The sequence below is a fragment of the Ambystoma mexicanum genome, chromosome 3q (assembly GCF_040938575.1).
Source record: "Ambystoma mexicanum isolate Mex_15411 chromosome 3q, UKY_AmexF1_1, whole genome shotgun sequence".
NCBI classification, from domain to species: Eukaryota; Metazoa; Chordata; class Amphibia; order Caudata; family Ambystomatidae; genus Ambystoma; species Ambystoma mexicanum.
Window position 1 is genome coordinate 612,372,112 of NC_090926.1, and position 22,216 is coordinate 612,394,327.

At 46.3% G+C, this 22,216-nt stretch overlaps 1 protein-coding gene across 4 annotated transcripts in view; it reads left to right on the top strand.

Moving 5' to 3' along the window:
* MAP2K4 (mitogen-activated protein kinase kinase 4) overlaps window positions 1-22,216 on the top strand; it is a 1,243,547-nt gene that overhangs the window by 383,853 nt on the left and 837,478 nt on the right. For all 4 annotated transcript variants that reach the window (XM_069654511.1, XM_069654508.1, XM_069654510.1 and 1 more), the window contains one exon: window positions 5,149-5,262. In XM_069654511.1, the coding sequence (XP_069510612.1) occupies window positions 5,149-5,262 (114 nt within the window). The remainder of the gene's footprint in view (window positions 1-5,148; window positions 5,263-22,216) is intronic.

The following is a 22,216-nucleotide window of genomic DNA, read 5'->3' on the forward strand; positions in this document are numbered from 1 at the left end:
TCTTTCCAAGGAGGCCTACCACCTGTGGCACAGGGTTGTTCGTCAGGGCATGTTTCTCGTCCCGTTTCATCTAGCTGGAGTCCAGAACACCATTGCAGCCTTGCTCAGCAGGAAACTGTGTTCTTGCTGCGAGTGGGAACTTCGCCAGGACCAGGTGAATTTTCGATTCAGGAAATGAGGCCAGCCCCAGATCGATCTCTTCGCGATGGCAACAAACTCCAAGTGCCAGAGGTTCACCAGCAGGTTCCCTCAACTAAGGAGTTTGGGGGACACGGTCTTGCAGGAGGGACGGTTCCTGTACTTGTTCCCCCCCCCCGTTTCCATTCCTCTTATGTGTGATCAGCACACTAAGACAGTGCCACTGCAGGATGATACTCGCCCCGGCATGGCCGAGGCAAATCTGGTATCCAGACTTACTATGTCTGTCAGTCGCCCTGTCCATCAAGCTACAGCTGTCATCGGACCTGCTCGCCAGAGAAGTGGGGGCGTTTCTGCATCACGACCCAGAGTCTCTGAACCTGAGGGCATGCGTCCTGCAGCCCTAGAGTTTGGAGGTTATGGTTTACCTGCAGAATGTAAGGACATACCATACTTGCTTTCCTTGGCCAAAGCGTGATTGGCTTACACCTCGATTAAGGTGCATCTCGCCGTCCTATCCAGGTAAACCAGGTCTCCAGGCAGACCTTGGCTGTGGTCCCGCAGGCTCGTCGAGGAGTACCTCAATGGGCTCTTCAGGACTTTCCCGCAAGTGAATTCTCCGGCACCGGCTTGGGAGCTCAATTTTGTTCTAACTAAGCTCATGGGAGCGACCTTCGAACCTATGCATCATGCTCTGCTCTAGTTTCTATCTTGGAAGACGGCTTTCCTTGTGGCTATCACCTCGACCAGGCGGGTCGGGGAGATTCAGGCCGTGTCTTGCAAGCAGCCTTACTTGTCTTTCCAAGCTTCAAGGGTGGTACTGCGTACACACCCCATCTTTATGCCAAAGGTACAGTCGCAATTCCACCTCAAAGAACCTTTGGTGTTACCAGTCTTATTTTTGAATCAGCCATTGCTGTCAGAGAGGGACGTTGCTCATGCCATGAAATTGTATGTGGCACATATGAAGGATTTTCGGAAGACTTCTCAGTTGTTCGTCAACTTTCGACCTGTAAATCAGGGAAAGGCCTTGTCGAAGGCTTCTACCTCCAGGTGGCTCTCCAGCTGCATCATGCACTTTCATCGACTGGCTAGCAGGCAGCTACCACGCTGGGCGAGAGCCAACTCCACCAGAGCCATCGCAGCTACAACAGCGTTTCTCTCTGGTGTGCCCCTGCTCGACATCTGCAGGGCTGCTACGTGGAGGTCGACGCACACCACAACGAGGTTCTACTGTGTTGACGAGGATTCCAGGGAAGAGTCCAGAGTCAGCCAAGCGGTGCTGCGCAACCTGTTAGTTTGAGGTGAGGCTGTTCTAGAGGTGAGTGTTAATTGCTTCTGTTGAGCCTTGCCACCTCCCGTGGTTGTGTATATGTACTGCTGTGTAATCGATAATCATGAGCATGTGAATCCATGCCAGATCCTATGCTGCAGAAGTTTAAGCTCCTTACCTCTAACTATTGTTGTTCTTCAGCATGGATTCACATGCAAACCCTCCCTCCTTCCCCTTCTTGGTTCATACTGCCACTTAACATTGTGCTTACCAAATCTGAAGATGGCTACCAGGGGGTGGAGCTTAGGGAGAGGACTGTCATTGGGTGGGTGCAGTATGACCCAGAGGACAGTGATTGGTTTAGAGGAGAAATACAGTTTTAACGTGAACATGAAACTGTTTTTTCTTTTACCGAGGATTCACAGCCTGACAACTGGGAATATTCATGAGCATGTGAATCCATGCCAGACCCGTGCTGCACAACAATAACAACAATAGTTACAGGTAAGTAACTTAAACCTTCTCTTCCTCTTCCTCCTAGAAGGGGCAGGGCTTGGCGGTAAGAGTGGGCAAATTGAACCGGCGAGGAAACGGCACAAAACAGCGGCGCCCCTTGCCACAATGTCCAGTTTGCAATATTAGCAATGAATTAGTGGAATATACTCCTTGCATCGTACTCCTCTCCTGTTCACTTCTAAAATGTCAAAGTAACCTACAACCATTCTGCAATTTGGGTTTATCTGTTGTGGCACAGTGAAACTTAAAATCATACTTAAAGTCATGGTGTTCTCAGGATTGGCGAGGTATACATACCAACAACCCATTAAATGGAAAGCGTTCAAAACTATCAAAAGCCCTGGATTAAAAATAAAGGTAAAGCATTTTCAAGCCCCTGCAATGGATTTCTCTCTTCTGTACACTGTCCTTTGATGGGTCAATTTATCCTGGCGAAAGAAATATGAGGGGCAGTGCAGGCTGATGTTATGCACTGTGCCGAAACTTGATATCACGATAAACTTAGTGTTTCACCCGCTCAGAGATAGTTGAATGGTTTACTGAACAGTAATACATCAAAGTATCTCTTAAAGGTGTATCTATGGAAAATAAACATTTTGCTGCAAACATTGCTTCCTTTATCCCCAGAAATATTGAAACAGTCAAATTTGAATTTGCTAGAATGTACAAGTTGTACGCCAATGAACAGATGTACTGTATTGTGGAAAAGCATTGTAGAACGGTTAAATTCTTCTTAATGCATTCCGCTCTGTAATTTCAATTTTGCCTTCAAATTATTGAAGCAGGCATACAAATTGGGATTTGGAAAACATGACCATGTCAATTCTAGGCCCATAGAAAGAAAACGGCTTATTCAATCCATGGGCCATGCCAGGGCAGTCTAGCTTATGAATCTGGTAACTCTCCCAATCTTGCTTCGTGTGGATCCTGGCCTCTGGCTGCTTCTATCGTCTGTGCCCCTGCTGTTCTGAGCGGCTAGTTATATAGGTTTAGGTCCACCCTCCTCAGGCTCATCTCAACCTCCCTTGTTTCCTTGCTAGCCAGTGCTCACTAGTGGGTGTTATTCATGTATCATTAGTTTTAATCAGCTGGACTTAACTCTAATGGCTGTGTCCAATTGTAATAACATGGGATTTGTAAAACAATGTTTACATTTGAAATGTCGTGCATCTTGGAAATGCCCAGTGCTCCAGAAAAGATTTTGAAGTGGAAGTATTTTACTCATTATTTTTGTAAAGTTTGTAGTAAAAAAAAAAGTGATCATATTTATCTAAACTGTCCAACTATTACAATTCTAAATACCTTGTTTTGCAAGAGAATGCTTCTTTTACTGTGTGCAATGAATCCTTTCAATAACAATATCTTGTTTAAAACATAGCCTTGCTATGTTTTTGAATCTTCACATTCAATATTTCAAAAGAAAATGAGGACAACTGATAACATTCATAAGGCGGGCACTCATCTTGGCATGAAGCACAAAGCAATGTTTTCACCGAATGTGTAAGCAATACAAGATAGAAAAGAACCTTATCATAAGTTCTTCATGCTACGTGCAGTTTGCATAGAAAAAATGTATTTCATGTATGTATTTCTATATGTATTTTCTGGTTTCACCATCACTTACCAGGTCACTCAGCAGCCAAAGCATGTTGTACTCCAGTAAGCGTCAAAATCAAATGAGAAGCATTTAATAATGTTTATGTACATGTTACGCGTGTTTGCAAGTCGTACCATTCAGTCTGGATATGCAGCGCTCTGTGTTTGCTAAAACTTGTCAAAGTCAGTAGGCTTTATTGTACATAAATTCCAGGTGTATGTTGCTTGCTTTGGGTTGTAAGCTCTCCAATCACAGGTATATTGATGTTATATACTAAGGAAGTAGTCCACTCTGAACTTCTCTGACATGTGGCTAGCTGAAGTTTTCCAGCCATGTAACTTCAGGAATCCAATTTATAACTCAAAAGTTCTACTTTTAATGGTCCATACAATAAATATTTATGGGGGACATGTCATATGACCTTCTATGTTACAGTTCTGACCTTGCTTTTATTATTCAAGTTTATACAATAATCAATTTGTAGCAATGTCAGTGCTGCCATCTAGCGGACATTTTCAGATAAACAGATAAACTCCTAGAAAGGAACATCATTTCCAGTAGGCATACACCTTTTCGAATCAGATTTTATTGAAATCCAAAAAGCCTATTTGTATAGTCGAGCATTGCTATCTTTCTGTGGATTTACATGTGACTCCACCCATTGCCTTCCTCAATCCAGCCTCCCTGCATGTAGTATTTAACTGAATCTCCCATGCTTCAGATCGGAGTTTGTGATAGGGGTGACGTTAAGAGGTCAGCAGGGCTAGTGGAAGTTAGGATTAAATAAGCTCTACTGACATTAGTAACAAGCTTTAATATAGGCACCTGCAAAAGGATGTTAAAACCATATGTATTGCTGTGTTTTAAAAAAAAAAAAATACTGAGGGGATTTCTAGTTGGATGTTGAGTATTTACAAGATAACCAATACTGTGTACTTTCAGGCAAGTTACTTTAATTTTCTTAAAATTAAGTTACTAGCTGTATGTCACTCAGCTAGTTTTCCCAGATAACCCCTCTCCCCCTTCCCCATTCACTTATAGATTTATAGAATGATACTTTTTTTACGGAATGCCAAGGGCTAGAGAAGGAAAGCAAGTAAATTTAATTTAGAGGGCAGTAACGTGCATAAGCAAGAACGTTATGCATCCTTCCTTACCTTTTTTTTTATTGTAATGTTTGACTAAAAGGTTTCTTCAGTCTCGACACTAAGGAAACTCACAACCCATATAGTATGCATTAAAAGGCATCACTGACTACGCTTAAATAGTTACCATGGTGAGTAACTTAAACATTTTGATTCTGTACATGTTTCTGGAATTTAAACAAAATAAAGTCAATGTATTCTGTTGGTACCCCTCGTACAATTTATTACATCTGTACCTTTATTGGTCATGTTGGTGTACTGCAGGTTGAAACATTTTTAGAAGACTTTGTTTATAATAAATTAAACGGTGTAAAACGTCCTAAAATGTGGCTGGTACTGGAAGTTTGCAGTATAGGTCTTATATTATGCTTTAACAACTATCTTAAATATGTATTTTGCTCACATCCCAAAGCACTTGTGTATTTGGAAGTACATCCACTCTTTCACTATTAAAGTTATTTTTTTCTAACTCTTCTAAGGATGCCGAAGCAGGATTCAATAAGACATCTAGAAACATCTTACCATAAACAAGAGCCAAGGATGACTGGAGTGAAGAATTACAGCACAAACGAGCAGGCAACAAAGAACAGACTGTATGTGCTGTTTCACTAGATTGGGTTACATATAACTTTGTAAGCAATCCTTATGTTAGATGTATGCTTAGCATAGGCCTCACAGCGCTGGCACGCTTGTTAAGGTATTTTGAATGTATTCCTGTGGAGTTGCTTTTTAGGTTCTCCTTTAGCCCAAAATGTATAGTTTGCCCCCTTTTCTTCTTTTAATGACAGCCCGCCTATTGTATAAACTGTTGACACAATAAGTACACAGTTGAGTGCAAAGAAAGTGTGCATAATTCAAGCGACGGGCATTACAAAATGACTTGTCTTCCTCAATTCAAAGTAGTTTTTAAGTGTGTTTGTATGTTATATTTGCCATATGTTCTATCAAAGTAGAGCTTGTGCTAATCCGAATTAAGCTTTGCCGAAAGAATATACAACAGTATTTAGCATTTGCAGCAATAGAAATATATTTTTTGCAACGATTTAAAGCAGATTACCACATTGTTTTGTTGTATACATTTACTTCATTAGTTTCAATTAGTTGCCTTATTTAAAAGAAAACTGTTAGTCTACACAGTGCTGATGCCATAATCCGATTGTGTTACTTCTCTTTGCTACAAGTTGCTCGTTTTTCTCTTGCTTTAGCCCCCACTGTAATCTATCATACAAAATGGTTAGTGTATGTGTGTGCAGTGAAATGTGTTAATCAACACTTGTTTTTCAGTTAAAATCAAATTAGCCTTCACATGTTCATAGATAACATATTACTTTGGTTTTTATTTTATACAGGATAATACAAATTCTAGCACACCCATTGCTGTTTCCGAAAATGTTGTAATTTTCTTTCTTCCAATTTTGAATAATTATGTAGGAATAAAAGCACATCAGCGCAGTATATAAATCATAAAGCTCCTCAGCGTAACATAGTTAATGATCATCTCTCAAAAACATTTTCCCATAACAAGATGGAGGCGGCATTGCAAGCCACCCAGATACAAGGAAGGTAAAAGCCTAACACGCTTCATTAAGGTTTTGCAATACAGGGGGCGTGGCTTGGCAGCCATGGAGTAGGCTGCAACTACAAAGGGCTCTGTGATCCGACAGGCGATCTGTGCACGCGTATGCAGCCTGAAGTTGAACCGCAGTCCCAAAATAGCACGAAAGGTGCATGAAGGTGAAGGGATACTTTGTATCTCGGGGCGCGCGTCGTGGCAACAATAACAAGATGGCAGCGGCCCGAGACAATGGGACCCCTGGAAGCGACGAGAGCAGCGGAGAAGCGAGCCGCTGAAAGACAGAAGGCTTGCCGGGGAAGCCAGACAGCCGTGGCAACACTGGAGCGCACGGGCCTGTGAGCGGATGAGCAAGCAGAGTATGAATGCCCGCAGAGTGCAGCTAATCACATAGGATGCGTGAAACAGCTGATCGGCCAAACTGAAGCTCGGTGTGGGGTGCGTCTAACCTACACGGCACGGAGACTGGCCCGATATTGAGAATAGCGGGTCCGGCCCCAGGAGGACCAGGAGGCACACAGGAAAGCAGAGGACCGGCACCTCCCCCGACCCCCCCCCCAGCACTGCAAGCAGCTGCGAGGAGTGCATCGAGGAGGGCAGAGACAAAAGACAAGGCGGCGGTGAGTCGGGGGCCAGCGGCCCGGCAATAATAGGGGCAGCGAAACTGAGAGGGCGCAGATGTAGATGGCCCCACTGTACAAATAGCAGGCATCGGACAAGGTCATAATTAAAGAGTGCGCATGGTGCCTGGAAAGAATAAGGGTATTACGCTAAGGAGCAGGGTCCTGACACACGACCCGAGAGTAGCGATCATTAATGAAGCAGCTAGTACACGGCTGCAGACAGCCTAGTAGACGCTCACCAGAGCCTGGGAGTGCGTTGGGGGGGCTGAACCAGGTGTGCGCCCCCGGCGCCGTGGACGGCGACAACGGAATGCGCACACAAGACATATAACATTGCCCATAGGCAGAGATTGCAGGCACATGGTACACGGCACGACGTTGGATAATAGGAGGAGCACAAGAGATAGCATGAGGCCAACTATCCCCAAGGAAGCAGGGCGTGGAAGAAGCATGCAGTGTAAGAAGTCAAGGGGGGATAGAAACAACAAAACAGTGGTGATGATGGAGCGGGAGCGAAGGCTCTGGCAATACTGAGAATGGTACAGACCAGATGAGAGGGGAGACATAGGTCAACCACGAGATTAACACACGCTGTTCAAAACGGAAAGGCATAGCCCAAATGCCATGTTTTGCGCAGCATTAGGCTAAGGGAGGAAGTAAAGAGCTGCGCATGACAGAGGCTGAAGGGTTAAACTGACAGAGACAGCGCTGATGCTAAAAACAAGAACAGGCGCAGTCTGCAAAGGTGGCGGAAAGAGATACAGGAACAAAAAGGAGCCACAAACAATAGGCATCGTGAAGAGGGGCGGGGCGGACAAGCTGATGCGCAAGCTGCAGCGCGACGTAGGACGCCAAGGATAACTGCAGCAAGGGGCACGGATACCCACAACAATCTAAAAACACCTGTTGTTGGGGATAGAGGAGGATGGTAAACTGTCACTATACGAAAAATTGTTTTTATCCCCCACCACTGCATTGATCAAGAGAAATATAGCGCAACTTTGGGGTTCTGAGACGACACTGAGCTATGCGCAATGGACCACAGATGTGGACATCTGTATTGCAATGGAAAAAAGAGTTTATACAGTTAGGGGATGCCCTGAGAAAGCTCAGAGAATATGGCAGAAGTGGGAAGATGCACACTGAGGGGAGGTTTGTACCAACAGACTGAACTGTCACCTGAGGACATGTGAAGGGAACCAGGATTACGAGACACTGGTGTAGTAAATGTAACTAGACGTGTTAAGAGACTCGATCAACCTGTAGCTATGGTGTGAATTCGATGTTTGGTGGGTAAGGGAAGTAATTGTTACCTCGCAGTGCGGGGCTATATGTTTTTATGTTACTTGAAAAACAATAAAATGTTTAATGAAAAATCTGAAAACGCCCACGAGAAGTAATCAGCGAACCCCCTGGGAGGACGGACCCTGGGATAACACAGGGTGAATGTCTGTCAGGGGGAGGTAAAACCAAAGGCAAGCAACCCAAAATAGACATTGTTGCTAAGGCACAACAGCCGCCCACCACCCCAGCACAAGGTATGGCCGCTGCACCAGCAGAAGCGGCTTCACTGCAAGAGGACCACTTAATATTAACGGCTATCACAGAATTGAAAACCTCGTGGGGAATAGCGATGGCAGACTTGAGGACCGCTTTAGAAACAAAAATAGACGCAGTGGGGATAGAGGTCAATCTGCTGAGACAAGATGTGCGAGCGCTTGCGGAAAGAACGAGTGGTCTAGAGAGCGCAGTGAAAATAAATACGGATACCAGCGCGAGGAATGCCAAAAAAGTTCACATACTAAAACAGGTGACCAACCTAGAGAACCACACGAAGGAGGCCGAAGGAGGAGCGAGACGCAATAACATACGCATGGTCGACCTGCCGGAGGCGATAGAAGGCCAAGACCCCACGGGCTATGTTGAGAACATGATTATACAGGAAATAGGGGCTAGCGAGCTCTCCCAAATGTTCGCAATTGAATGTACGCACAGGGCATTGATGAGGAAACCACAACCTGGAGCTCCCCCATCGAGCAATCGGTGTGAAGATCCTAAACTACAGGGACAGAGAGAAGATCTTGGAATTCTTCCGGAAAGGAGGGACGATAACGAGGGCGTCTGCGACCATCACTGCATACCCGGATTACACCATGCTGGTGCAGAGACAGCGCTATAGCTATGTTGCGACAGGAGACTGCGCACAGCCGGATTTAAATATATGCGTCTGTATCCCGCAAAGCTTAAAATCCTACATAAAGGCAAAGCACACTTTTTTGGCACTCGGAGGATGCAGCGGCATGGCTGGACGCACACAGCTGCCCAGAACGTGATGAAGGACAAGGCCGGGAGGAACACGATAAATGAATAAAAAGCCATGCATGATACTAGGCGGGAGGAGGGGGCCGGGGGCAGACTGCAGAACTGATAGACACAATGCGGCCGGAAATATAGCAGTCGGGAATGGTACCAAATGACACTTGAACATATCGGACTAGAATATAAATTGTAAAAGTTAAAAGGGTAGCGTTAAGCGTGCTTAACTTGATAAGCAAAACAGGAGTCGCAAAATGGAGACAGCCTACCCCCGGGAAGTAAAGTAGTAGGATCGCCACTAGGGCGATATCTCCCTGCTGAGCCGCGAGTACGGCATTGATGGAAAAGGGCTAGATGCGGGGGTGCCTTAGATCCAGGGACGGAGCTGGGCAACAGTTGAGGGAGGGTAGTGGTAGGGGAGGGTTGGAGGTGAAGTTGGGGCAGGAGGGGATGGGGGAGGTGGGGTGTAGGGGAAGTTGAAGTGTTTATAGTTAAGGCGAGTTTATATTGGAGAACGAGACTACATGTAAAGGGGGAGGAACTCAGACATGGACTGTACTTGCGGAGGGAGGAGAGGGAACCCAATATGTTATGGGAGACCTTAAAGTAGTTACTTGGAATGTTAGGGGGCTCAATAGCTATTTAAAAAAAAAAAAAGGAATAAGGTTATGATGTATCTGCGTAGGCCGAAAATAGACATAGCCTTGATACAAGAGACTCACCTCACACAAGAAAAGCTGGAGGTGATCCGGAAGAAATGGAGTGGGACTGTAGTAGGTGCAACATATTCGGCCTATGCGAGAGGGGCGACTACCTGGGTTGCACCGCATGTCCCGTTTCAGCTATTGCAATCGACAGTTGAGGCAGATGGGAGAATGGTTATAATAAGAGGGCTGGTGGAAAATAAAGAAATATGCATAATAAATACATATGCCCCGAATCAGGATACAGCGGCATACTTCAGAACCTTATATAGCAAACTCAGCACAAGCTTAGGAGGGGTGGTGATTTGGGGAGGAGACTTTAATTGTGTACTAAACCCGAAAATAGACAGATCAGATAGCAAAATAGATAGACCCACCCCAGCTGCTAGGACACTGCAGTCACTGTTAACGGATTTCGGGTTCGAGGACGCATGGAGGTCGCACCATCTACAGGATAGACAATATTCACACTATTCAGCCCCCCAAAACTTACACACCAGGCTGGACTATGTGTTTGTCACACAAGAACTAATGACAGAAATAGCGCAGGCAGAATATAAAGCAAGGGTCCTCTCAAATCACTCGCTGCTGATGGTAGTATGGCAATACCGACCCCCGAGAGCAAAGATACCGACATGGCGCCTCAGAGCAGAGGCGCTGAAGGACACTATTTTTAGGGAGGACATGATAGAGGAAATAACAAGCTATTTTGTGATCAACACTGGCAGTGTTGAGACGGCGGGCATGCTCTGGGAGCCCTTCAAAGTGGTAGTAAAGGGGATAGCTATAGCTAAGTCCAAGGGACTACAAGGAGGGATTTTAGCTGAACTACCAGACGTGGATGGAAACAGAGCTAGAAATAGCGTTAAGAAGGGGAGGTAATACCAAGGAAGATAACAAAGCAATACTTACCTAGAGAGGCAGCATGCAGGAGGGGACAAAGCAGGGAGAGCCCTGGCATGGCTATATAAAAGCGAGACCCCCAGACCTACCATCAGAACGATAGCAAAGGATGATGGGTGCATAGTGGCACCCAAGAAGGAGTTAATCAGGAATTTGCAGATTATTACAGACACCTGTACGGAGATGAAGAAGAACGTGATAGCAAGGAAATAAGAGAAACACTGGAGGATATTGGATTGCTGCAGATTAGCGCAGAAGAGCGAGAGGAGCTGGACGCTCCGATCACTCTAGAGGAATTGGAAGAGGTAGTGAGGCAGTTGCCCACCAGTAAGACCCCGGGGGCCGACGGACTCCCTAGCAAATTTTATAAAATGTATAAGAATTAAGTACTTCCCCCCACTCTTAGAGATGCTAAATGAGGCATATGAAGTTGGAAGACTACCAGAGTCTCTAAGAGAGGCTTTCATCATACCGCTCCCTAAATCCAATAGGCCTAGCTATGATTGCGTCTCATATAGACCCCTATCAATGCTGAACCAGGACAGTAAGATATTAACGGTGGTCTTAGCAAACCGAATGCGGAGGGTCATTGATAAATTAATACACTCCGACCAGACCGGCTATGTCGCTAACAGGAACATATCCAACAATCTAAGGCGACTCCACCGAGTCATTGAACATGCAAACGGGGATGTGGGAGAAATGGCAATAGTATCACTGGACGCAATAAAGGCCTTTGACTCGGTCAAATGGCCATGGTTGATTGCGGCCCTGACCAACTATGGAATCGGACCGGGGTACCTCAAGGGGGCTTAATTATTATATAGCGCACCGCTAGCCAGAGTCAAAAAGGGAGCAGTAATTTCAGAGAGATGGCAACTCAGCAGGGGCACTAGGCAGGGATGCCCGTGGTCCCCCATGCTATATATCCTGGCCCTAGAGCCCCTGGCGATATACCTGAGACAACAATATGACATAATAGGCATTACCATAAAAGGGGAACCACATTTAATTTCCTTGTACGTTGACGATATGTTACTGTATCTACGCTACCCGGAAGAAAACCTCCAATATGTGCTGGAAGTGATGGAGCGATTTGCAAGGCTGTCTGGCAAAGCTGTGAACCCACAAAAATCTTGTATATTCCCGTTGGGTAAATATAAAGGGATCCCAGTAGAGCATTTACCGGTTTTACAGATACCATGGGAGGTCAGTAGGTTTCGATATCTTGGGATAGACATATATCATGCGGTGGAAGCAGAGCACCAACATAACACTGAGAAAGCGATCAAGAATATTGAAAATAGTATGAAGTTTTGGGTGAAGCTTCCTTTGGCGATGATGGGACGAGGGGCAATGCTGAAAATGGTGGTCCTGCCAATACTTTTGCACTACTTTGGGAACATCCCACACCTGATATCAAAGCGATTCATTGTTAAGGATAAATGGCATATGCAGGGAATTCCTCTGGCATGGGACAAGGAACAGAGTAGCCCTCTGGAAGCTACAAAACCCACACGAGAAAGGGGGCATAAAACTGCCAAACTATGAACTCTATTACATAGCAAACCAGCTGCAATATGTAGCTAAATGGCTCTCAGAAGAACCAACCTCAGAGTCCAGGTTGTGCCGACAGGACTGTGCCCCATTCCTCTTAAAAGAAATGATGTGGTTACCCAGATCGGACATGGAAGGGCACCCAAAGATGATGATACTTGGGAGGGAGATATGGCATAGGGCCTGCCAGATAATGGGAAACCCATCCCCCTGTTCCCCGCAAGTGCCATTAGTTGCACTGGCCGGAAAAGAAAAGCAATTAAGAATAATGATCAGGAAGCACTGGGAACCCTTGGGGATAGCCACAATGGGCGACATAGGATAAAGGATTTTGAGGTTCTGGTGGAAGAAACGGGGTTACATACGGGATAGTCTATTAAATACCATAGGGTGGTGCAGCAAATTAAGGAGACATGGTCCGAAATAGTATTAAGAGATGAACCGGACGCCACCACAGATACAATATATGATATAGCAGAAGGGGGACACGAAATATCTAGAATATATTAGCTGATGATGACCAAAGTGGGGATGGAAGTGGTACAACTGAGACAGGACTGGGAAGAGTAAGTGGGCGCCCCTATGAGTGATGGGATGTGGGAATGAGCCCAAGGGTATCACAAAAAAGTATCAAGAAATGCAAGGCTACAACAGATAAAATTGTATATAACCCATAGGGTGTATATGACACCCCAAAGGATAGCCAAATTTAAAAACACAGGGCGACAATCATGCCCCAAATGTGACGAAGAATAGACTAGCAGAAAAAGGAATTAAGATGGTGGTGGACACAGTGTGGGCCTGCCTGATAGGAGGATTTCCTAGACCACGGAAACTTAAGCATGTAAGTACATTAAAAGACCTAGCATACGTACTTGCTAAGAGAAGAATCGCTATGGGGTGGTAAGCATGCCATAGACCCAAGATAGAAGTATGGTGGAAAGACCTATAGAAATGGGCCGAGGCTGAAATTATGGTATGGCAGATGTCCAGTCTCCTCCTCCCCCCCTAGTGGGGGGGAGGAGGAGACTGGAACCTTGATAGCCTGGAAACAACTTATACCAGAGCTATTCGGGCCCACGCCAGACTGGCCAAGCGATTGGGACCAAGCAGAAACCATGGAAGAGGAATCTCCACTTCAAGATGAGAAATAGAACATGGAGGAGTGTAGGCTTGGTAGGGGGGGAGGGAAGGGGAAAAGCAGTGGACACGGACAAAGTGATGTATATTTTAAATGTGGTTATATGCACTGCAAGTTTGGTTTGTGGTGTTTGTTGAAATAAAATCAATAAAAAATTAAAATAAAAAAAAAGGTTTTGCAATACATAAAAGAAAATGGTACTTAAGAAGCAAAACCTCTGGCCTACAAAATGGAAATCTTAAGATGATCGACACTGGAGCTAGGTATAGACCACAGAAAAACAAAGTCCTATGGAAATCCAGTTGATTGCCCATCACACATTAAAATCCTGCCCTTGTGAGATATTTTTGTCTTGGCCACCTGCTGTAGAAAAAAGTTGGTTGAGGTGCATGTGCATTAGGAGAGCCCATGTCCTAGGATTGTACACTAATAACTAATAGGACTTTTATTAGTTCGATAATATCTTATCTTTCTGTAGCACTGGCCATTAAATTGGCCTAGAGGAGAGCAGCCTCTCCCTTAGGGCTGTTCGGGAACCTAAACCAGTCCATCAAACCAAGCCTGTTGGACTCAGCACAGGCCTAGAACAGCCATGTGATTCATCTGACTAAGACCTTTGGACACAGTTCCTTTGAGATATTGGTTCAGTCAGTCATGGTTGTTTTTCCAGCTATTGAACCAGGTTGTCAGTGGTTTAAAGTTGATAGCATCACAAAGGTAGATGGTATCAACACTTGGTGCAAGGAAAATATCAGTGATGTCATATTTGTACCCAGGGACACACGCCGGTCTGTCAATGTGCTGCCCATGTTGAAGTTGATGTCGGGCTCACCTAATTCTGATTGTGCCGAACACAATATTTCTCAGACCTTGAAAACTGCTTGTTGGTTCCCCAGCCTTTTCCAAACCAACCTGGACCTTTAACATCAACAGGGACGGTGGTCCTCCACCCCTCACCATAGTACCTTTCCTTAGTCATCTGGTACTTGAGGATCCCGTTTCTGGGCGCTTGGGGCTTTCCAAAAGATAAATGGTGATCATCAGGGTGTCAAAGATGGGGGCAACCAGATTCTAGCAAGTGGACTCACTTCTGTGACTGGTGCCTTGAAGTAAAATATGTGTTCTTTACAATCGTCTGTCAATGACTTGCTCTCATTTGTTACCCATTTGATTGAAACAGGTGTCGACTCCAGTAGATGGCAGTCGTCAACCCTTACCTGAATGTAAGATTATGGACTGCTTCCCTTGCTAACCCAATTGGACCCTCAAGGAGAAGACTTCACGCTTCTTGGAACATTACGTGGTTCTCTCGAGGTTTATGCAGAAATCATTTCAAGCGATCGCCTTTACAGATCTCTTAATACATTTTTTCTAGTGGCCGTTACCTCAGCCTGCAGAGTTAGAAAATTACTGGCTTTCTGCAGCGAGGAGCCTTACACTATCTTCCATAGTGAACAAGTGATTTTGAAGACCCATCCATCTTTGCTTCCTTCCTTCCTGTCCAAGATCGTGTTGTGCTTCCCTCTCAATCAGAAAATCTCACTGCCTTCTTTCTTACCCAGGCTAGCTTCCTATGCAGACAGGATTTTGTACTGTCTGAATGTAGCAAGGGCTCTAAAGTTCTACCTCAAATGGACAAACGGTATAGGAAAAGCCTTTCATGACCTTTGGCGTAGCAACCCCAGGGCTTAATGGCAGTCCAGGAAACTTTGGTTGCCATCGGTCATTGGTTGGTTTCCTCCACTGTAGATGCCTACAAGTTGAGATGCAAGACCCTGCCACATCTGTTGAGGGGAAAGTGAACTTTGGTTGCCTATCAGAGGCACAGCTCACTAGAAACTATCTGCAAAGTGACGGGTACCTACTACCGCTCACTCTTTCTGCAAGTAATATTCACTTGTTTCTAGTTCAGGAAACAATGCTGCTTTTAGGCATACTATATTAAGAAATTGTTTTGCTGCAGACAATAACCATCCACTCTGATTTTTTAGAGATGCCTTGCAATCTCCCAAAATTATGAATGAAAGGGGTGGGTTGTAAAAGTACAAAAAAGTTACTCACTGTAATGAAAAGTTTACTCTTGTTCGATAATCTCCTTTCCTCCATACGCCCTCAAACCTTCCCTGCTAAAAATATACCAAATCTGTCTTACCTTGCGTGATTACTTTACCACAAACTTAAGTTCCATTGATCCGTAATGATCTTATTTGGGAATCGCTCTCAAAACAATTTCAGCAGAAACCTGACCACTTTGCTGTCATGGCATCAGTGGTGATTCAATCCTCTGCCCGCTCTGAGTACAGAGCTCTAAGTACATAGCTGAATTTGCTTCTGCTAGCTCTAACGGTTTCTGCCCTTTGCACATCCAATGCCATGCATTCCTGCATATCTTGCATATCTGGCAACTCATTTGGAAACAGAAAGAACACAGACTTGTTTTAAGAATTTTCTTGCTCTCTAGGCAAGCTACGGAGTCACCATCCTTTTCTTCCTCCTTCAATACCTGCCACCAACAGTTACAGGGGCATAATTTGAACAAGTTAGGAAATGTTGTGGTGTTATTACTGTTTAGCCCATTGTTCCTTTTCCTGCTTACTCTTGGAACATATAAAGGCCAGCACCAGAACCTGTTGCCAGGTTTCCAGCACATATCAGCGTGGTAGCGCACATGGCCATGCCCACCATATGGGTCTGCTGCGGTGCGCTCCACCCAACCATCATTCCCTTTGCTCTGGGGTCAAATTAATGCATTCAGCTCCTCAACTGTACCATCTTATGTCACCCATGCTAAATGTGCTCTTGTTCGAAGGGATTGTGTCCTCCGAGGTATTCCTTATCTTAGATATCTCTATCCAGCTTTGCTGGCCTCTGAAAAAATTTTCTCTAGAGGGCGCTGCGCGTCGACGTCCGCCGAGTCGATGTCCCTCGACAGCCGCCGTATCGACGTCGACCTCATCCTGCCTATAAAGGCCGCGCGCAGCGTCTGTTGCTCAGTTCCGTTTTTCCGTGCTTACTCAGTGCCTCGGAATATCGTTGCTCAGTTTTCGTAGAGAATTAATCCAATTTCCTCGACATATTTCATCCATAGTCGATGGCTTTCTCGTCGGAACCGACGACCCCTCGGTCCGGCTTTAAAAAATGCCGAGACTGTGGGGAAAAAGATGTCGCTGACTGACCCTCAGAGTTTGTCTGTGGTGTTTGGGAGCTGAACACCATTGTTCGGAGTGCGAGGACTGTATGTCCATGACAGCTAAGGCCCTGAAGGAGCATAGGGGGAAGCTGGAAAAAGGTAAGACTTCAAAAGCTTTTTCTTCCTCGACGAAGTCGAGACATTCGTCTCCTTGTCACCATTCGCGCTCCAGGTCTCGAAGCGGGTCCCATCACTCCTCGAGATTGAAGCACTCGAAGAGGAGACGTCGAAGATCCCCTTCTTCGTCTTCCTCTTCCTCTGTTTCTCCTAAGAGAATCCCTTGCCCCACGAAACATAGTTCTCGGGCTGAATGGGAGGAATTCTGCAAAAATATGAGCGTCTTCGAGAAAGCGGCCTCGACCCCCTCGAAGACTGCCGAGAGCGATGCTCTGGTCGAAAGACCCGAAGGTCTAAAACGCCGCGAGTCGCAGTACCTGGCGAAGGAAGCTTCTCGAGCGTGTCATGAACCCTCGAGTAAAGCTATGACCTCGAACCCTTCTTCGAAGGTTCCATCGACACTGTCGACGAAGGTTCAGTCGACGCCGAGGTCGGTGTCTTCGACGCCGTTGTCGAAGGGACCTTCGACACACTGGTCTGTCGACTCGACGCCATCTTCGACACCGGCGTCGACGCCAAGGAAAGTCACGGTTGCGGCGCACCCAGTGGCTATCCCCAGGTCTTCGATGCCGATGGCGTCGAGATTGTCGGCATCCTCAAGCAGAATCCCAATTCTATCGAGGACCTCGAGGCCTCCGCCTTTGTTTTCGACGCCACATTCGAAGCCTTCGACGTCGGCGTCGACTACATCGACGTTTTCGAGGCCGATTACAACAAGTTTGGCACCCTCTGCCTTGGAGATGGGTTTCACACCCTTTGTGAGTTCAGACCAATTGAGAACTATGTCCTCAATTATGGAAGAGGGAGAACTATCTGACCAAGAAGAGACATTTGAGTTGCAGGGATCTGCAACCCCAGTTCAAGAGGAGTTATCCTCAGAGGAACGCAGATTAAAGGAACTCCATGATTCCTTACATGAGGCAAGTGGGTTAGACACTTCCCCTGAGGTGGAGTTCGCTAGGCCAGACCCGGGGGAGCATGCTGAAACCCCCAATAGAGCCTTAATGGCCAGGATCACAGAATTTATGGTGTGGTCAACACCTTCACAGGCTTTCCAACAAGATGACCTCACGGATATTCTTGATAAAGGTCTACAGAAGGATCCTGTAGTGCCTTTTCATAAAGCTCTTCAAAGGAAAATCATGACGAACTGGGAAACCCCAGATATCGTCCCGGCAGTAAATAAAAAACTGTCTACTAAATACAGGGTATCTTCTGCAGACCCGGAGTTTTTGTCCAAACACCCATCCCCAGAAAGTCTGGTGGTACAGGCAGCATCTTCTACTGACATCAAGACTGCTTACCCTACCGTCCCACAGGACAGGGACGATAAAAAATATGATGCTATGGCAAAGACATTTTTTTCGGAATGTAGCATGGCGTTAAAATCTATTAATGCTACTTGCACCCTTGCTAGATTCAGCCATACACTTTGGGAGTGTGCTTCTACAGCGGCTGACTGCATCCCGGAGGGAGAAGAAAGGGAGGCGTTCCTAAATATCATACAGGATGGTAAAGACGCTATGTGCGAATCCCTCCAGACGGGTATTGATTCGGCTGACAGTATCAGCAGAGCAATGGCGGCAAGTACAACAACCAGGAGATTCGCTTGGTCGAGAAAGTCTGGTTTTGCCCCAGATGTGCAAGCCAGGCTCTTGAACATGCCATTCGATGGCTCTTCTTTGTTTGGGAAAAAGGCGGATGACAGTTTAGAAAAACTGCAAACATCAAAGGCAGCAGCAAAATCCCTAGGCGCTGCAATCCATCAGACACCTTTTTCGTTCCACAGGATCCTCTGCGAGAGGCAAGTCCTTTCGCTTCTACTCCGCATTCGGAAGAGGTAGAGGACGACCGGCTCAAAGGGGACAAAGAAGAACTACCCGAGGTGGACGGGGTAGATATTCAAAAGCCGCAGCAACAGCAAGTGCCTCTTTACCATCGGTATCTGCATCAGCCGCCCCAAAACCACTCTGAGGACTTCCCTCACAAGACACCTGTAGGAGGCAGGTTAACTCAACATCTGGCGGAATGGCAGGCTATCACGTCAGATGCTTGGGCATTGGAGACAGTTGCACAAGGTTACTGCCCGCCTCTCCTACGCATACCTCAGTCATCCACCGGGGATCAGCTCTCAAAAAGCTCCAGATCCGCTCCTCTTGCAGGAAATTTTAGACCTGCTAGAGAAAGGTGCCATAGAACCGGTACCTGTAGCGGAGAGGAACAAGGGCTGGTACTCCCCTTACTTTCTCATTCCAAAGAAAGACGGAGGACTGAGACCCATCTTGGACTTGCGAGAATTGAACAAATTCCTCAGGAAAGACAAATTCAAGATGGTAACTCTTTCTCAGATCCTTCAGGCCCTTCAGTTCCCGGACTGGTTGGTATCTCTGGACCTTCAGGACGCTTATTTCCATGTGCCTATCCATCTCAAACACAGGAAATACCTGAGGTTCGCAATTGGCAACTCTCATTATCAATTTCGAGTGCTGCCATTTGGGCTGACCTCCGCCCCGAGGGTCTTTACCAAGTTAATGTCGGTAGTGGCTGCAAGTCTAAGGAGGGAAGGGATTCACGTCTACCCCTACCTGGACGATTGGTTGATCAGGGCTGTATCTTCGGAACAAGCTCAGATCCAGCTAAATCACGTTTGCCACTCCCTTCACAGACTGGGCTTCTCCCTCAATTTAAAGAAGTCACAAATTATACCATCGCAGAGACTCCAGTTCATCGGAGCGATCCTGGACACTTCCCTGGGAAAAGCCTCGCCACCAGAGGTGAGGGCTCAAGATTTTCTACAGATGGTTACCAAGTTCCAAAATGCCCAATGTCTCCCAGCCTTCGACTTTTTGAGGTTGCTAGGCCTCATGGCATCCTGCATTTTCCTAGTGCCAGAGGCTCGCCTGAGAATGAGATCCTCCAGTGGGCACTGAGAACTCAGTGGTCACAATTCTCAGGGAGAATGACAGATCATCTTCAGGTTCCCGACAGGGTGGCTCGAGACCTTCAGTGGTGGGCCTGTCAGAAGAACATTCTGAAAGGAGAACAGTTTTGGCAACCCTGGCCGGAGATAACAGTAGTCGCGGATGCCTCACTCACGGGGTGGGGAGCCCACGCCAACGACTTGACCATCAGCGGTCGTTGGTCTCCATCGGAGTCCAGACTACATATCAACCTGTTAGAGCTGAGGGCCATCAGACTTGCGCTGAAGGCGTTCCTGCCATCTGTACAAGGAAAGAATGTCCTGATAATGACGGACAACACAGTGGCCATGCATTACCTCAACAAAAGAGGAGGCGTAGGATCACTACCTCTGTGCAGAGAGGCGATGCAGCTCTGGTTTTGGCCAATCCAAGAAGGAATCTCTCTATCGGCAATTCACCTAGCCGGAGAGAAGAGCTTGACAGCGGACGCTCTGAGCAGGCAGAGCACAGTCTCCCACGAGTGGGAACTAGCTCAGGAAGTCCTTCAAGAGATCTTCGCCCTTTGGGGAACCCCTCAGGTGGATCTTTTTGCCACCAGTGTCAACAGGAAGTGCGATCTGTTCTGTTCAAGGGAATTTCCCCCGAGAGGAGCTCTGGGAGACGCGTTCATAGTGGACTGGGAGTTTCCGCTTCTGTACGCGTTCCCACCGGTCCCTATCATTCATCAAGTGATCAGGAGGTTGAGAAGATTCCTGAAAACCATGATCCTAATTGCCCCGGATTGGGCCAGGAGAACGTGGTACCCGGACCTTCTAGACTTGTCCATCTCCCCTCCAATTCGACTTCCACTCAGAGAGAATCTGCTCTCACAGAAGGGAGGTCAGGTTCTCCATCCAGACATCAAAACCCTCAACCTTCACGCTTGGCTTCTGAAAGGCTGAGGTACAAGGATTGGGACCTCCCTGATGATGTTATGGAGGTGTTGCTTTCGGCAAGCAGGCCAGCAACAAAATCTTTATACCGCTGCCGTTGGAACAGATTTTGCAGCTGGTGTAGAGAAAAGAATATCGACCCCTTTTCATGTGGTACACCAATGGTTTTGTCCTTCCTACTCTATTTAGCAAATTCAGGCCTTCAAGTTGGAACTATTAAGGGCTATCTCGCAGCGCTTTCCATCTTTAAGCGCACTGCGGAAGAACCATCCTATTTCAAGTTACCATTGGTAATACAGTTTCTAAAGGGGTTAACTAACGTTTATCCCCCAAGACCATTCCAGATTCCCCTATGGGATTTAAACTTAGTCCTAATTTTCCTGATGGGCACACCTTTCGAACCACTCCACTCTTGTTTGTTAAACCCCCTCATACAATCTTTAAAGACAAAGTTGTTCTGCAAGTGAAGCCTAATTTCCTCCCAAAGGTGGTTTCTGAATTTCATATCACTCAGAAGATTATCCTTCCATCTTTCTATCCTCCTCCTCATCCGGGGAAAGAGGAAGAGAGGTTACACAGGCTAGACCCAAGAAGGGCTTTAAGTTTTTACATCAGTAGATTGGCTAGGATAAGACAAGCAGACCAGCTGTTTGTAGGCTACGCAGGTCACAAGCTGGGGTTACCGATAACTAAGCAGACCATTTCCAGATGGATCATTCTAGCCATTTTGGAATGTTATAAACTGGCAGGAAAAAGAGCCCCCTAAAAATCTTAGGGCTCATTCGACCAGAGCTATCGCAGCTTCATCGGCCCTCAAAAGAGGGGTGTCGGTTAGAGACATATGTGCGGCTGCCACATGGTCGTCCGTCCATACCTTTACACGGTTTTACAACTTGGATTCCTCCTCCAGTCAAGAGACTAGGTTTGGAAGGGCAGTATTGCACTCTATTCATCAATAAAAGGAAGCATGAAGTCAGTACTCCCACCTCCAATAACAGAATACTGCTATGGGAGCCTATCTAAGATAAGGAATACGTCGGAGGACACAATCCCTTCGAAGAACAAGTTACTTCTTACCTTGTAACGTTCTTTCGATGGGATGTTCCTCCGACGTATTCCTTATCGACCCTCCCATCCATCCCCGCAGTGCTACTTCCCTTGTTGTTGCAGCTTACGCTCCTTCAGGGTGATTAGTCTAGTCCAGAAAGAATTATTGTGGGCTACAAAACGGAACTGAGCAACGGACGCTGCGCGCGGCCTTTATAGGCAGGATGACGTCGACGTCGATACGGCGGCTGTCAAGGGACATCGACTCGGCGGATGTCGACGCGCAGCGCCCTCTAGAGAAAATTTTTTACGAGGCCAGCAAAGCTGGAAAGAGATATCTAAGATAAGGAATACGTCGGAGGAACATCCCATCGAAAGAACGTTACAAGGTAAGAAGTAACTTGGTCTTCTGTTTGATGTTTTGTAAAGGGAAAAGCACAACATTGTTCAGTGTGCTATTGGGAAGATCGAAGGAGATATATTAGGATGAAGCACCAGTGAGTCAAAGGATGTATGCAAAAAA